The sequence below is a fragment of the Manacus vitellinus genome, unplaced genomic scaffold (assembly GCF_001715985.3).
Source record: "Manacus vitellinus isolate BGI_N305 unplaced genomic scaffold, ASM171598v3 scaffold_38_pilon, whole genome shotgun sequence".
Classification (NCBI taxonomy): domain Eukaryota; kingdom Metazoa; phylum Chordata; class Aves; order Passeriformes; family Pipridae; genus Manacus; species Manacus vitellinus.
In genome coordinates this window covers 2,528,818-2,544,660 of record NW_021940526.1, presented here as the reverse complement: position 1 = coordinate 2,544,660, position 15,843 = coordinate 2,528,818, and the positions used below count along the sequence as shown (strand labels likewise).

At 37.9% G+C, this 15,843-nt stretch overlaps 1 protein-coding gene across 1 annotated transcript in view; it reads left to right on the top strand.

Annotated features, from left to right (window-relative positions):
- SLX4IP (SLX4 interacting protein) overlaps positions 1 to 15,843 on the top strand; it is a 68,895-nt gene continuing 53,052 nt past the window's right edge. The window contains 2 exon segments of the mRNA XM_018077557.2: positions 1 to 79; positions 3,435 to 3,483. Of these exon segments, the coding sequence (XP_017933046.1) occupies positions 3,457 to 3,483 (27 nt within the window). The 5' untranslated portion in view covers positions 1 to 79; positions 3,435 to 3,456.

Genomic DNA, 15,843 nt, shown 5'->3' with positions numbered 1-15,843 from the left:
CACCTCGCCCCACTCGAGGCAAAGGCACCCAGAGATGGGCAGTGTGTGAATAGTTTGCTGCTGTATCTTCAAGCATCTGGTACGAGTTTTCAGTTCCTCGTTCCCTTTGAGTTCCAAATTCCCTCGCCACGGGAAGCTGCTTCTTTTCTAGGGTAAGATGCTGTTCCTCAGCTGGCAGAGAACACTTCCACTCACTCTGTGGGAGGCCATGAGGCACTGCCTTCTCCTGAGTGTCTACATTCCCCTTGGCATCAAATTTAGAAAAGAAAGATATCGTGCCACATTATTTTTTCAGTGTGTCTCACTCTAGCCACAGGCAACCTACGTGTTTAACTCTGAATCATGTTTTCTTGTACACACTGTCTATGAAAACTTTCACGTTCAAAGTTTTTTTTTTTACAAACACCACATCAAGACTTAAAAATATTTTTTTAATAGATACAGTTTCTGAGAGGAGTTTTTCTGCCTTATTTTATCTTTACGTTTCCTTATTTAGAGTTTCCTTTAGAGGTTTGCAACAGAAACGTTATTCCATGAGAAACAGTCTTGTTGCCAAACAGTAGCAAGTGTAATAATATCTGTGATTTTGGTGGGGTTTTTTTTCAACACAGAAAATGGCAAAGTGTTTTGGGGCTAGTTGGCTTTTTCTTGTACAGTTGCTGGATGCTTTGGCCCATTTTGTGATGTCTCAGTATTGGGTCCTTTTTCACCTGTGTCACTCCAGTGACCTTCCTGATGGCTCACACATGAGGTGTGTTCTTTCTTGTTTTCTGAGGATTTGCTTACATTTATTCTGTCTGCTGTATTTCCTTTCCTTTATCTATATGGTCAGTGCAAAGAACGGGATAGCTGGCAAACTCCAGGAAGAGCAAATTGAACCAAAGTTACCTTTTTTTTTTGCCATCTTTTTCCTTTTAATGTTTTTCTTCTATTATTTTGTAAATTAGATTTGGAGGGGATTTCAGCCTGTGGGCAGTTCCTCTCACAACAGTAGTAGCAGGATTGTTGTAACAATATTGTTCTGGAAGGCAAATGGTTACAAAAAGGTGCTGGCAGGGTCAGTTCAGCTGATTCGCTCATGTGCTTTGTTTGCTCTCAAGGAGAACATGAGCATTTGGACAAAGAGGTGATGCTCTGGCACGTTTTGTTGCAACTCTTCTTTGTATTATTCCTCCTGTAAAAATTAATGAGAAGACGTTACCAGTCCAAATATTGTTCTTCAGGAGCAATGTTATAAGGAGCTGAGAAGCTCAGATGGTTTTCACTTGGTGGCTGCCATTTCCCTTCAGCATCTCTTCTGAACTAGTTCTGGCAGCTGCTCTTTCAGTGATTTCTGAGTTCCATCTCCTGCTGGGATTCTTCTTATAGTTTCTCTTCTATGTTTACTTCTATAGAGTGGCACTTACTGCCTGGCTGAACTGAAATACGGTGTCTCAGGTGGTGCAGAGCACTGTCCCTTGCATTGTGCTTCTCAAAATCAGTAAAGGTGTCAGGGTTTACTCTGATAAGATTGGAAAGCTTCCAGGGCTGTTTTGTGCAAGAGAGAATGATAGTGGTGTGGCACAAGCCATGATGGTATTCCAATGGTTTTTTTCTGTTATTTTAAAATTTAATTTATTTTATGCATCTTTCTGCTTACTATTACTGTACAGCTGATAAAAGCTCTAATTTTGACCTTTTTTTCAGGACAGAGCTGAAACATTTTATTAACTATATTAAAGGTTATTTTCAGTAGTTACTTGGAGAGTGGTTCTCAGTTCAAACTCATTTTAACCTGGTTACTGTAATGGCCACTTTACTTCTCACTGTTTGCCATCCTTTTACTGATTTTATATCTTACTGCTTGGATATTAATATGATATTTAGAAAAAAAATCATGTAAGTAATTGGGAGTTTTCCTTCAGCCAGTACATGGAATTGTGCCCTCATTACTTTCACATTTTCTCATAGTTATTTTGAAATCTTCGGTCTCAGCATTTGAATATTTGGAATGGAAGCCCTGTGTTTATTGAGTTCAACATGGTTACTATTGAATCTTAAGATCAAGATTACCTGTGCTATGTTGTGTAGCTGTAAAGTGGGTGTTTGTCTTGTTTTGCACTTATTTGAAGCTAAATAGGCATAATGACTGCATTTTGAAACATTTAAGTTGTAGTGCCTGATAGAGACACATATCCCCAACCTGCCTTTTGTCCTGAAATTTTGACAGCTCTGTCTCAGTACTTACCAATAACTTGAAGTATGCAGTGACAAATGTGTAGGTCTTCCTCAGTTTTTAGTATTTTCCTACACCTCTCGTACAAAATTGACCAGATTTGTCCATCTTAAGAGACTAATGCTTTAGGAAACTTTAGGACATAAAAGGCAGCTCTATTCTCCGTGTGGTTTCTGTTGCAGTTCATCTATTGCAGGCAGAAGCTCCTGACACTGGTTTTCTGTTTTGATTTGGAAGCTTGAACTGTGTTGTTTGGGTGCTCTGTCTCCTGCCATCACACTGAGACCCCATTTCACCTGACTTCTGCCCAGTCCAAGTCTCTTCTTTGTCTGTTCCCTCTCTTCCTGTCCTGTGTGAAGATGGAATGTATTTTATTTTTTTTATTCCTAGTTTTTTGTAGGTATTAATTTGGTATCTTAGGACCCACTGCGTGTCTTCTGAATCCCAACTCTGTGTGGTTGGCTGGAAAGACTTTCATGAGTTTAACCTAATTTTCTACTTTTGACAAGTGAATGTTTAGCTCCTGTTTGTGTGGAGGATGATGAGCTTCCCAAGTAGCTTCAGTGCTTTGACATTAATTGTTGTCAGTTTGGAAAAAAATCTTGGCAATTAATTGAACGTTTCTTCTTGAGCCCAAGGGAGGGTGTGTTTAATTTCCAGCATGAATTAATGCTTCCTGAGTTCCTTGGAATGGTCTGAGGCAGGGTCAGGGGCTGTGCAGCTGAATGCACTTCACTCAGGGTCCCAAATTAAGCAACCTAGTTCATATTTGGGATAAGCAAGAGAAGAGGATCTCTGAAGTTCACTTTACTTTTGTGCAACCACAATAAGGCTCAGGTTATGTTGCTTTAAGTGTGTTGTAGTCTAAAATTTTAAGTATACATGTGTATGTGTTTATATAATTATATATATATATATGTATGCATCTTCTGTGCGCCAAAAGCCGTAGTTTGTTACTTAAGAGTTCTAACTTTGTATTTCATATGGTAGATGTGAAGTGCCCGAACAGTTATGAAGTTCACTAAAAGAAATCAACACAGGTAGCTAAGTAATTCTCCTTTAAATACGAATTTTCCTTGGATTTCTTAAAGCAAAGAGTAGGGTTTGAAGAACAGCAGTGCTGAAAAAAATGAGTAATAGATGTAAAAATCCTTCTTGATTGGTGTAGAGATCTGAGTGTTTCTCCAGTGCTGATCACTGTTAATTGATATTTTTATAGGACCAGCTTACTTTGACCTATCATGGCATCCAACAAATTTGTCATTAAGGTAAGTAGAATGTCATAGCTTTAAAAAAAAAATCTGTAATATTCCTTAGAATATATATGTTGATTTTAAAAGTTAATGATGAAGAGATGCATCCTTCAGGCTTCTGGTCATAGTAACGTGCTCTGTATCACCTTTTCTCTCTGGAAGCAAAGTTTGAATCATTTCTGTGTCATGGCAGAGTGTGTCTGAGGTCAGCTGAAGATTAAAATCATGTAACCAAAAGTGATTAGTTGTGTGGTTAAAATTAGAAACTGCGTGAATTTTCAGTGAAACAGTACTTGCTACCTGAAATAAAATTCTTTTCTTACTGTAGTGTTGTTTTTTGTGTACTTCCCAGGTAATCTAAGTTCCTGGTTTTAAGGTGTAGCAATGTTCTGAAACTATTTATCATGCTTGACACTTTATTTGCCTCTTTTTTTTGCCTCTTTTCCCATTTTCAGGGATTAGTTGTTTCACATCCAGTAAAATGCCATTGAAGTTTATTTTGCAAACAGTCCCAGACTCTTGATTACGTATCTGAAGCCTAATGCTTTTCAAAACATTCTGTTATAAACATAGCACTTCATAATTCCTCTCCTGTAACTGTATCAGTTTATCAATAAATAACACTAATTGGGATTAGCACAATATATTATTCTCTTGGAAATGTTTTTTCAAGGAATTTTCTGAACAGAAGAGGCTTTTTCCTTTGTGGATAAGCTTGGGGTTTTTTGGAGGGCAGCTACAAAATCCTTGCTGAGTGATGAGGGTGTGGAAGCTGTTGAAGCTTGGTTTTGTGGGTAACCAACCTGTTCAACACGCAGACCAAGCGCTTAATTTTTTGTGTGCTGCGTGTTCTTTTCCAAGGAAAACTACTGTCATTTAGTGAGATTTTACTGCTTAACAGGATGGTAAACCTTTCATTGACAGTATCATGTCTATGTTATTCAGTGCTGCTGAGCTGATAGAGGAGTTAGGAGAAATATCTTTGATTTAGAGCACATTTTAGCTGATACTCTGAGTCTGTAGACCACTGGTGGGGGAACAACAGGAGCTGCAGGCTGAGGGGATTTGCTTTTCTCAGCTGAGAACCCTTGATGTCATCAAAATGAATGTAAATGCCCAAGAAAACAAGTGGTGTGAGTTGAAATGTCCTCACTGGGTAAAAAGCATTAAGATACTTTGTTGCTGACCTGCATCATTACAAGTTCATTAATGAGCACAGACATGTTACTTTTCAATCACCCAGCGTTTCAACATCCCTGCCTGCCTGAGCAATGGGCAGTGCTCACTGAGCAGGTGTTTGTGGGTAAGCAGCACCACAGACACAGCTTTTGAGACTGCCAATGAGACACAACTTTTGCTTTCTGGTGGTATTTGAGAAATAAGGGTAAGTTTTTGCATTTTTCAGCAAATGTTGAAAATTAGCTTCGCCTTGACCTGATTGACATTCACTTTGTACACAGGTGTGTAACATTCTACTTGTTAGAGCAGGGATTTTGTGTGTCAGGTTTTGCTTCTTTACATTCACTGGATTTGTATTTAATGTGAATATTCTCTTTTTTAAGACTGTCCAACTTTCACATAAGTTTTATGAGGAATATCCATGTGTAGAAGATCCTCCATTAAAACCCAAAAAATTCTCACCCTTCTCTGCAGTGGGAGTACAGAAAATATTCTTAATTTTATGTGTTTGAAATTGATAGGATCATTTTACTGAGTCTGAAAATGTTCAGGACAGACCTGTTAGAGGTGAGTCTACAGGAGGGCCATGAAGATGATACAGGGATGGAGCACCTCTCCTATGAGGAAAGGCTGAGAGGACTGGGATTGTTCAGCCTGGAAAAGAGAAGGCTTTGGGGTCACCTAATTACTGCCTTCCATTACCTGAAGGGGGCCAACAAAAAAGATGGAGAGGAACTATTTACAAGGGCCTGGAGTGACAGGACAAGGGAGAATGGCTTCAAACTGAGAGCAGGTTTGGATTAGGTATCAGGAAGAAATTCTTCTCTGTGAGGGTGGTGAGTCACTGGCACAGGTTGCCCAGAGAAGCTGTGGCTGCCCCATCCCTGGAAGTGTTCAAGGCCAGGTTGGATGGGGCTCTGAGCAACCTGATCTAGTGGGAGGTGTCCCTGCCCATGGTACAGGGGTTGGAATAAGGTCTCTTCCAACCCAAACCATTCTGGATTCTATGTCTCACACACACCTCGCCTCATTTTCTACAGTCTGTATCTTTTAAGTTTTTAGAATCTGTAAATGTGTGTATGTTAATCTTTTTGGTAAGAAAGCGAAAATTACAACTTATCAATCTTTCAGGTCTTAGCTGACTGGCAAGTAATTAAGTGGGAAACCCCTCTAATGTGTTTAATGAGTTGTTACCAATTTTATCTGGGAATCTCCGTACCCCGGTGTGATGGCCCCTTATTACCAGTAGAGGGAGCAGTTGGCCTGTTTTTGAGAGGCGATCTAAGCTTGGCTTTATGGGCAATTAAGAGGGATTGAAATAAACTAATTGATGCAGTAAAATACCTTTAAACCTTAGTACAAAAACTACAGTTAGGTCCTAAACACACTTTCTTCACCTTCCAAGTGGCTGCATTCTGCAGTGTTGTGATTTGCAGTAGGTAATATTTTATGCAAATTAATTTGATCAGCAATTGTCAATTTTAGGAAATATTGATACATATATAAAGCATTGCGTGGTAAAATACCCCCAACATATGAATTTAATTAAGCTTTCTTTTTGTGTTGCTAAAATATTTTACTGCTGTTCTGGGAAATAAATCTTAACTTTAATTGGTTAGGCTTAAAGCAAAATCATGAACCCTATATGGATTTCAAAAATAATATCACTAGGGCCCTGTTTAAACCTTTGGACAAAGTAGAAAGAGTTGCTCTTCCAGAATTGTGTAAATTGACTTTATTCATGCCAAGCTGCAGAACTAAATATAGTAATTTTTATGGCTGCAATAGAAAAATTTCATTTACTGTTTTCTGCAATTTGTTCATTTGCCAAACACAGAAGACTTTAAGTTGTTACTACATTTTAATAACTCAGCTCAAAGGGAAGCTTTTTTTATTCTACTGTTTCCTACTTTGAGAAATGTGGAGCTCTGTTCTGTCTCAGATTTGTAGGCTCTTGCAAGCACATAGATAAGCTAATTATAGTTTCAGTGTTCTCTCTGGTCATCCAGCTCACTCTGCAATTGATTTTTCAGCAGTGTTGCTCCTCGTTATCAATCTAAATTATTGCATGCTGGACATATATACGTAACTTTTTTGATCCTTTCTCCTTCAAACTTCTTGCTTGCTTTAAATGGCAAGTTCATTTGAAACAGCAAGCACAGTTTTCTGTTTTATATTGGGAACACAGATGAGATGACTGGACAGCAAAATGACAGTGGGAGTGTAATGGGATCACTTTTCCCCTTCATTTTGCCTCTGTGTGTGTGTGTGTCATGTTCTTTATTTTATGTTGATTTATCTTAATGTAATTGTTAAGATACTGACTTATAACCAAAGGCATCTTAACATCTGTCTTTGGATATGTTAGAAGTGCTCCATGAAAGGAAGTGTGTGTAGCAAGAACACTGATTATAGGCCCTAACATTAGGAAGAAGGAACTGTCCCATCAGACAACGCTCCAGTATGGATTCAGTGCTGTCCAGGTCATTTTAGGGCCTTTTCACAGACCTGTAGATGGTCTTGGGTCTGGAATGAGAAAATGAGAAGTTTATTTTGAAGTTTATTTTGATATTTCAAGTGCTTTCTTTTTTTAGCTAATGGTAGAAATGTAATACTGTGACAGCGTGATCAGCTCTGCCTGTCTGGATGATTCTTGGGTGATGTCTAGGCTTGACAGGTTAAATTTCTCATTTCTGTGAAGTGTGTCCATTGATTCAACTGATCAATATTTCTGTAAATATTTGCTATTAAACACAACAAATATTTTTGTAAGAAAGTGATGTGTTTGCTTCTTCTTGGGAGTTGTTTGGAGAGTAAGAAACTAGGGAGATGAGTAGGTTTTCTTACCTGATTTTGTTATTTATCTCTGATCCCATATAATGAGTGATGAGGGACAATAGATATGTTTACTGCTTAGATTAAGTCCATGGACACATGACTGCAGTGCTCTCAGGTGGAGAATAAGGAATGGTGTTTGTATTTAAGATAATTTTTTGTGTGTTGTGGCTGCTCTGTTATTAGACTGATAGCACAGCTGCTTGTTCTACATACAGAGCTGGGAACTTGTTAGCATTCTGATTTCTGGTTTTAGCTAGATAAGGTTTTGGGTTTCTTTGAGAGTACTTACTTAAATTAACTAATAAATACAATGTTTTCTGATGTTCATTTCTTTTCCCCATTCAAAACCAAGACATTTGTATGTGAAATTCGTCTGGTTGGAGTACTGACAAATATTTCAAAGGAAACAAGCTAAGATTAGGTTTCTGTGATTAGATAAAATTTGTAGAAATATTTTAAATTTTAAAACTAAGGTACCGGTTCTCCAAACTGATTAAAGGTTACTGAATTTTATATGTGCTGTGTGTCTTTAAAAATGAATAAATAGCCATATTAACCATTAAATAATGATTTTTCTAGAGCAGGGGTTTCCCTAAAGCAGCATTGCTCAGAATAGGAGTGGTTGGGTGGTTGGAATTGATACTATCAAGGAACATCTCACACTTCACTCAGCTGTCAGGTTTGTTTCTGTGTGAATGCATAAAGTATAATAATTATCTAAAAGGGCTTAAAAGTCTTAAGGGAGATGATGAAAAAGAGGCAGGGAGGGATATGATTTAAAATAGGAAGTACAAACAATAATAATGGATGGAGGGACATCTATTTAGTTCTCTTTCTTAATGCTCCACTTAATTCCCAATTTCATGGGACCAGATATGGAATGGCTAAAGTGATGAGTAAATAAGTTCCAGAAGAAAGAAAAGAGGAAGTTGGGAAGTAGAGGAGGGAGGAAAATTAAGTGTACAATCTAATTCTAAATCTCCTGGAGTCAATGGAAGTTTCCTCACTGACCTCAGAGGATTAATTTTCAAGCCTAGGGAAATGATGAGTGGATGAAGAGTTGAGAGATTAAAGTGTTAGCTGAAGGAGAAAGGAGTAGGAAGCCAGAGGGATAAACATCAATAGTGAAAACACTGCTTTCATGGGGATCACTTCAAATAAGGAATAAAAGGATGGTTCAACTTGCATTACTTTTTTTGGTAATTCAAATCTGATTAGTTTTGAAAGGACCACTTGTGCCTGAAAATTAGGTTTTCGCTAATTCTGAGCACTACACTATTGTGGCAGTGATATGGGATTCTAAATACACACCATACTAAGTAATACTATTTTTTGAAATGTAATTATTTCCATGCTATTTGCCATGTGCCTAATTTCTGCCCAGCACTTACCAGAGTTTACACCTCTGCTGTTGTGCTGCACAGAGATCTTGGTGGTACAGCCTGCTTGACCCCACAGTCCAGCCCTGGAGCAGGAAGGGATGGGAAACTTAGAAGGAGACTTGAATCTCTCTTGAGTCCAGCAAAACATCAGGGCTTAGCAAAGATACTGTGTGGGGTCACCAAGTGTCTTTAGGTCCTGGGAGAGGCTTCAGCTTGTGCTGTAGGTGAAATTCTTCAATTCTTTCCAGTGGGTTCAGAAGGAGGTTAGTAAGCTGGGAGGTAAAGGAGTCCACATTTTGTGTAGTACCTGGGACAGTTTAATGATGCAGTTTTTGCTCTTGATGTTATGATCATGAAAATTTAATATAAATTTTTTTGGGCATTGTTTTATGTGGCCTCTCCCCACTTTGGGCAATGTAGGTGGATTCTAATATGTGGAAGTTATCTGAGTATTTGATGTATGACTGTGTTCTGACAGGATTATGGAGTAAAAGGGAGAAGAATGACTGACAACACATTTTTATTCTTTCCTGATGTTTCATCCGTGTAGTTCACAACTTCCTTAAAAGGCATCTGTTTTTAAAAGCAAAATTATCACTTAGTTTCAATTCTCAAATAAAAGCTTTGTTTCTGGACATTGTGTGTTCCAGTTTCGGGACACTTTGTGTTCCCTGCAGCACTTATTCAACCATGACTTCGCAGTATTTTTCTTGAGTCAGTGGCCAAACTTTTCCTTCAAGAAATGGTACCACAGGACATGGCAGAAAATAATGTTTACTTCTTGTGCTGCAGTCAGTGCTGAGCGCGAGCCCCGATGACGCTCAGCTATTGTGAAAACCCTCTAAACTGCTGATAAAATGATGACTCATGGTCACCTGATGAAAACACATTCATTACCATGACTCCAGAAAGTTTAGCTCCCATGGAAGTGTTTCACTTCCCACACTAGTTCTTCTAAAAGAGATGATGATGCAGTTATTTTCTAACAGTTGACAGCTGCTCAATTAAGCTGTGACAGTGTGGTTGGCAAAAACTGTGAATTCCAGACTTTTTAAAATAATAGTTTAAGGAACTAAAATCTGTATGAGCTGTGAAGGAGTCACTAACTTTCTTCACAGTGTTACTTGGAGTGATTTCTAATCAAATTATATACTTTAGATTTCATTTACCACTACTGATTGAAGTTCTTTTTACAGTGGATCTGACTCAAACCTCACTGATGTCAATGGGCTTTGGATCAGAGCCTGTAGGAGTATATTGGTAGCACTGTAGCTTAACTAAGGACATACTAATTTATCCTTAGATCAGTTTATCTATGTTTTTAATGTATTATGTTTGTCTATAATGTTTAAAGAAGTTAGTTTGGAAAAATATGGACAAGTGATACAGCCAAATAATAAAATATAAATCAATTGTAATTCCAGTATGAGAAGAGTAAAATTAAATCCCATGTACTGCTTACTTGTGATTATCCAGAGACTGTGAAAAGATGGATTAAAGATGGAAAAAAGAACTATGAAAAAACATTGCATTAGACTTTAGATGTGTATGTTTTTATGTTATAAAGAAGAAAAAGGTTCTCAGCAAGTAATTGAATGTAAGGTAGTGCAAGATGGTCCATTCACTCTTGAACGATCAGCAGTTTGCCTGGTGATTTTTGTCTTGCACTAATTTCCCTCTTTTCACTGGAAATATTTTTAAGTCACAGTGCTTAAGAAAGGCAACATATTAAGGGATTTAAATTGTGAATGATTGAAACTTTTTTTAGAATGGATAGTGAGAAATATAAAAAGTACTACTTTCTTTTTAAACAGGTGTTGACTAAGTAAAATTCATGCTTTAAAATTTAGCATGCAGAATCCTACAATTTTTTTTAAATTATATCTTCACTTCTATTTGTTTTTTTTCCGTTTATTTTCTAACTGACTCATTTTAAACTGAAATGAACATTATGTATTTGTTCTGTGCCAAAAACTGGGACTTGTCCAGTTTGAAAAATAATAATGTCATCAGAGTTGAAAATTAACTTCAGATATTAAGGAAAAAAAGGTAGAAACAAGACAGGGTTCCTAAATGTTGTAATATCAGTCATCCAAACTTTGTCAACAAATTACATATGGAAAAGTCATGGCTTGTTTGTGTGGTGGTGTTTTTTTCCCTGAAAATCTCTCCACTGTTTTTATTACCACAAGCAGTGTCGTAATGAAAAGGCAAAGTGTTGCAGATTTAATAACGAAATTAAGTAATAATGTTTGAAAATCCTTTGAAACACCTCTTCAATCCATATTGTGGCTTGTATCTTCAGTGACAAAAGAGAACTTTGAATGAGGCCTGCACAGGAGACAACTCTCCCTTCTTGCAACAAAACAGTGTTTGTAGGAGTGTTTCACTTGGGAAAGTGGGAAAAGAATAGTTTGTGGTCTTGATCATGTGCAGATGTTGTTGAACCAAAGTCTTCACATCAGTGATTTGAGTGTTTCAAGGTGATCTTTTCCTGTGCCTGTTAACACTTTGCTAGGGAAGTACAGCCCATTTGTGAAGCCTTAAGGGCAAGTTTCATCTTTCTTGGGTTTGTAGCTTCACTGAGGGTTCTTTGCTGTTTCTGGTGCTGGTGTGTTTTACAGACAGATCCTCAATCTCCAAGCTTCAGCAAAACAGATTTTATTCCTTGCTCTGTGTACCTTCTGTGTGCGTATGAAACAGCATTCGAGTGGGGAATCACTGTAAAAGGGTTGCATCAAAGCTGGTTGGACAGTTGTCAGTTGTGAGTCTCGAGGGAGAGCGAGGAAAAGAACAGAGATAAGGAAGAATGACACAGTGGTTTCCACACAAGAAAATGTGTCATAGCCACAGAACGTTTTCTCAGCATTTTTGTATCATTGATGACTGAGGTTTGTAAAGTTACTTCAACAATTCTATCCTCATTTTACTCCAAAAGGTTGTGCAATAACTAAGCTAAACTAAGCTCTGTCTCATGTGCAAGGTCCTCTTTGCAAGGTCCTGCTTAGTTTCCAGGAACTAGTAAGGTGCCTGGCATATCTGGCACCACTCAGCTGGTGAAATAATAGTTTATGTAAGATATAGTTGAATGCAACCTTTCAAGCTCAAGCCAATATTCTCCTGTTTTAAACTCAGAGGGTTGTCTTTGTTCCTTGTGAATATACCAGTGATTTCATAACACTCATAATGGACCAAATATACATGGTTGTGGTTTATCCTGCTTTGTATCATACAGATAAAGGCTGATAGAAAAGCAACATATAGCTCTGAACAGAAAATATTTGCTGAACTAAAGAGGTGGGAAAGAGCTGAGTCTTGGGCCCTTAAAGAGGATCTGTTCAATGCCAAGATCCTAGGATTTGACAGTTGGTAGGGTCATGTAGAATATAACTGTCCCTCTTTTCTTTTTACATTCCTATAGCAAAAAAAATAAGAAGGAGAGTAATTTAAGTAGCTCTAACAGAGTGTGTTCTCCTGCCATAATAAGGTAAGTTTTCCAGTTCAGCAGTGGAAAACAAACTTAGAGTTTTTCCCTTTGTGGCATTGTCTGCAAGTCTCTGGTTCTCATTTGGCTGGGTGTTAAACTGACACAGTCACAGTCCATGGCTCAGGGAATGTACAAACAGCTTGGATGATAGGAGTAAGCCTGACACATCAAAAGTTGAAAATGAAACCCATAATTTAAAAAAGCAATCAAACAACAACATATTCTCATCCCTACCAGTGAGCACTGAGTGTCTGTAGTACAACATTAAATAGCTGAGTAGCAGTGAGTGGTGATTAAATAATTGTTGGCTGCCATGGATGGAATAAAAGACCAACATTGGTTTATAGATTTCTTCAGCAAATTGATAGAACTTGTCATTAGTTTTAAATGTTTGTCAATTTATGCATGTTTCAGTAAATTGAATAGAATATTTAATTTCGCTTTTATTGTGTGGTGAAAACAAAGTGGTGTCTAGAGATGACCTCAAAAGACAGAAAAGTGTTAAGGAAAATGTGTCTTTGTCTATATCCCTTCACCCTGATAATTGCAGGAATTTTGATTTGTGGAATATTTGGAGGGTACAACTGGGGTACTTGCTGATTATGAACTGGAAAGAGATTTAATTACAGATGCTCAGCATATTCTACATAGTTCAGAAAACTCTTTGCTAATTTGAAGCCATTTTCTGTAGGGCTATTAGAGATGGTTCATTTGTTGTTGCTATTTTGGAGAGGCCTACATTACTGAGCAGGAACTGCTGGGATTTAACCTGATTTTGTAAATTCCTATTTGAACTACGATACAAATTTTAGGAAGGAAAAACCCAGTGATGAAGAATACAATACAAATACTGGAATTTCAGAAGTGAAATGATACTCAGATATTTAGAACCTGCCTCTTTGAATCTTTTGCAAGCATCAAGGGATCTCATAGTATTTCAAGCTGTACACCTAGAAAATCACTTAAAGCTTGCAAGGTGAGGTAAATTATTCAAGTACCATTATGAGGCAGCATTCACACTCCAGGCAGAGAAAATTCAGGTGGCAAAATACAATTTCCAGATTTGTAAGTAGGCCAGGCCATTTGTTACAAAGTGTTATGAATAGCACTGGTGAGCACAGATTCTCAAAACATAAGAGAAAGTTTGATCTTCACCGTGGACCACAAATTCAAAACTAGTTGAGAAGGAGAAAACACTTCTAGGATTTTATCTGCAGAGATCCTGGTGACTTTGGGTTGACACAAATGACAGTTTCAGAATAGGCAACATAATGGTGCTTGAAAAGGGAAGCTCATTCCCCATGAGCATCTACTCTGTAGTAATGCCCAAATCAAAATCATCCCTGTTGCTGCTGGCTGTCGTCATGTTGGTGCTTGGTGTTTGAAATCCTACATTTGACCATCTGCAAGTCAGTTCAGTGACCCTCAAGATGTTTAGATTAGTTTCCTTGTGTTTTCAGTAGTGCTTTGGATCTTCTCAAAAATGTCAGTATGCTACATGTTTAGATATCAAAGCAGTGAGACATTAGTCCAAATCTGTTAAAATATAGTTTAAATGCTGTGTTATCCATTACATTACTAGTGTGGTAAAATCCAGCAAGGTTTCGCAGTTTTCTTGTGAGCTGCATGATGGAGGTTCCCATGTATTTAGGGTGAAGATTCCAGGCTTTTCCACAAAGTGAAAACACTATGAAAATTCCTTTCTGTGGGAGCTCATTCTCAGCAGCAAAGATCTCCTTTGCTTTTAGGTTCGTGTTTACAGCAGCTGTATAGACCTTACAAATCAGACAGAAATAGGAAAAGGAGTAAAGTAACAAGTGGCAGGGTTGTGGAACAGGCTGAGGAGGGTCAGTGTCCTATTGGGGTGGGAGCCACTTTGGCATAAGCTCTTACTTGTATAACTGTTATAGAATAGCAGGGGGAATGTGTTTAACTTTTTTAATTGCAGCTAAATGCAGATTACAAGGATGAAAATGCAAAAATGTACCATTTATTTTCTGAGGAACAGATTGCACAAGAACAGGTGATGGGATTGGAATGATTATGCTGCTACCTAAAGAGAAAGGCAACCTGGCACTGAATATTTGTGCACTCTGGAGTTTCCCTCTGTGACTTCCACAGGAAGGTTTTGCAGTCTGCCATTGTACAAAATAAATTCTCAGCCTTTCTTTGTTGTTTGCAGCTGTCTTCAACCAATCCCTTAATGTTTCTGGACTAGAGCAAAAGCTGAATGTTTACAAATAATTCCCCACAGAAGAAATGCATAGCATAATGCTTTATTTAGCTGAAAAAACCCAGGCTCAAATAGCCTGGTAGAGCCATGGATATCCAGTGAGGCTGCTTGGGATGTGCCTCTCTGGGACACTTCAGATAAAGAGCCCCCTCTTCCAAGGAAGAGATGTGGAAAGTGGTGTTAGTGCACTGAAGTTCTGCCTGGTTACAGAGCCTTTCTGCTTCCTCCAGGAAACTCAGAAGGACCCCTTTCAAGGGTCATTTACTGTTTGTTTTTGTAGTGAATTACCCTTCATACAGATTTCTTTTCGATTGGCTCCTTGGTCATTTCTCTAATTTGGGAAGTGTACTTTTAAAGACTTTGGGTGACATGTTTATTTTTCCTAAATGCCTATGGAACAGAAATGCAGCCTCATGAGGCAAGTGTGTCCCAAGTGGAATTAGAATGGTCCCACAGTGTTAATTCTGTTCATCCATTATGTTCCTTAATTTTTCCCTTCTAATTTTAATCCTGTAATTTTAGAGAAGAAACTCTTTTGAGGACTTTGCTTTCTGTGCACACATTAAAAATATCAATAGGATATAAGCATGTGGAAAACTTAATAGGCAGTTTCTCCTTCCCCCTTCACCTTCTCACATGTGCAAATTAACAATGGGGGGAAGGCAAATAGGACCAGGAATCTGTCTCTAACCTTTCTGCACCTTGATAACAACCTTGTACTTTCCATTTGTCTTTTTTTTTCACTGAAATCTCAGGAATTTAAGCCATGGGTAGTGAGGTTCTCAGATAGATGCTGAAAGGGTGGTGGCCTCTGCTTTTTATTGCTGGCTGTGGCAGGAAGTCTCAATTAGTGTGAAAATACTGACAGTTCTTAAATTAAGCAATTGAGGAAAATATTTTTATTTATGCTGCACACTTGCCTTTTAAAATTCCATGTTTGATTGCTAGACAGAGAATGGGAAGCCATATGAGCCAGCTTGATATACTTTACCTATGGCAATCTTTAGCTGTGTGTGAGTGCTAAAGCTACTAATTGATCTCTCTCTGTTACAAATATCTGCAATCTTCTTTTCCCCAATGATTTCACAGTGCTCTCTCCTTGGTAAAGCATGAGAGGAGTAAGGCTTTGTTTTCTCTTAAAAAAAAGAAAAAAAAAAAGTAGTTACAGGAGATTTTCCCAGTGGTTTCTAAGTAGATTAGCAACATCAATTTGCAGCAAAAATTAGCTAAGAACTAGCAAGTTAGAGATTTAAGAC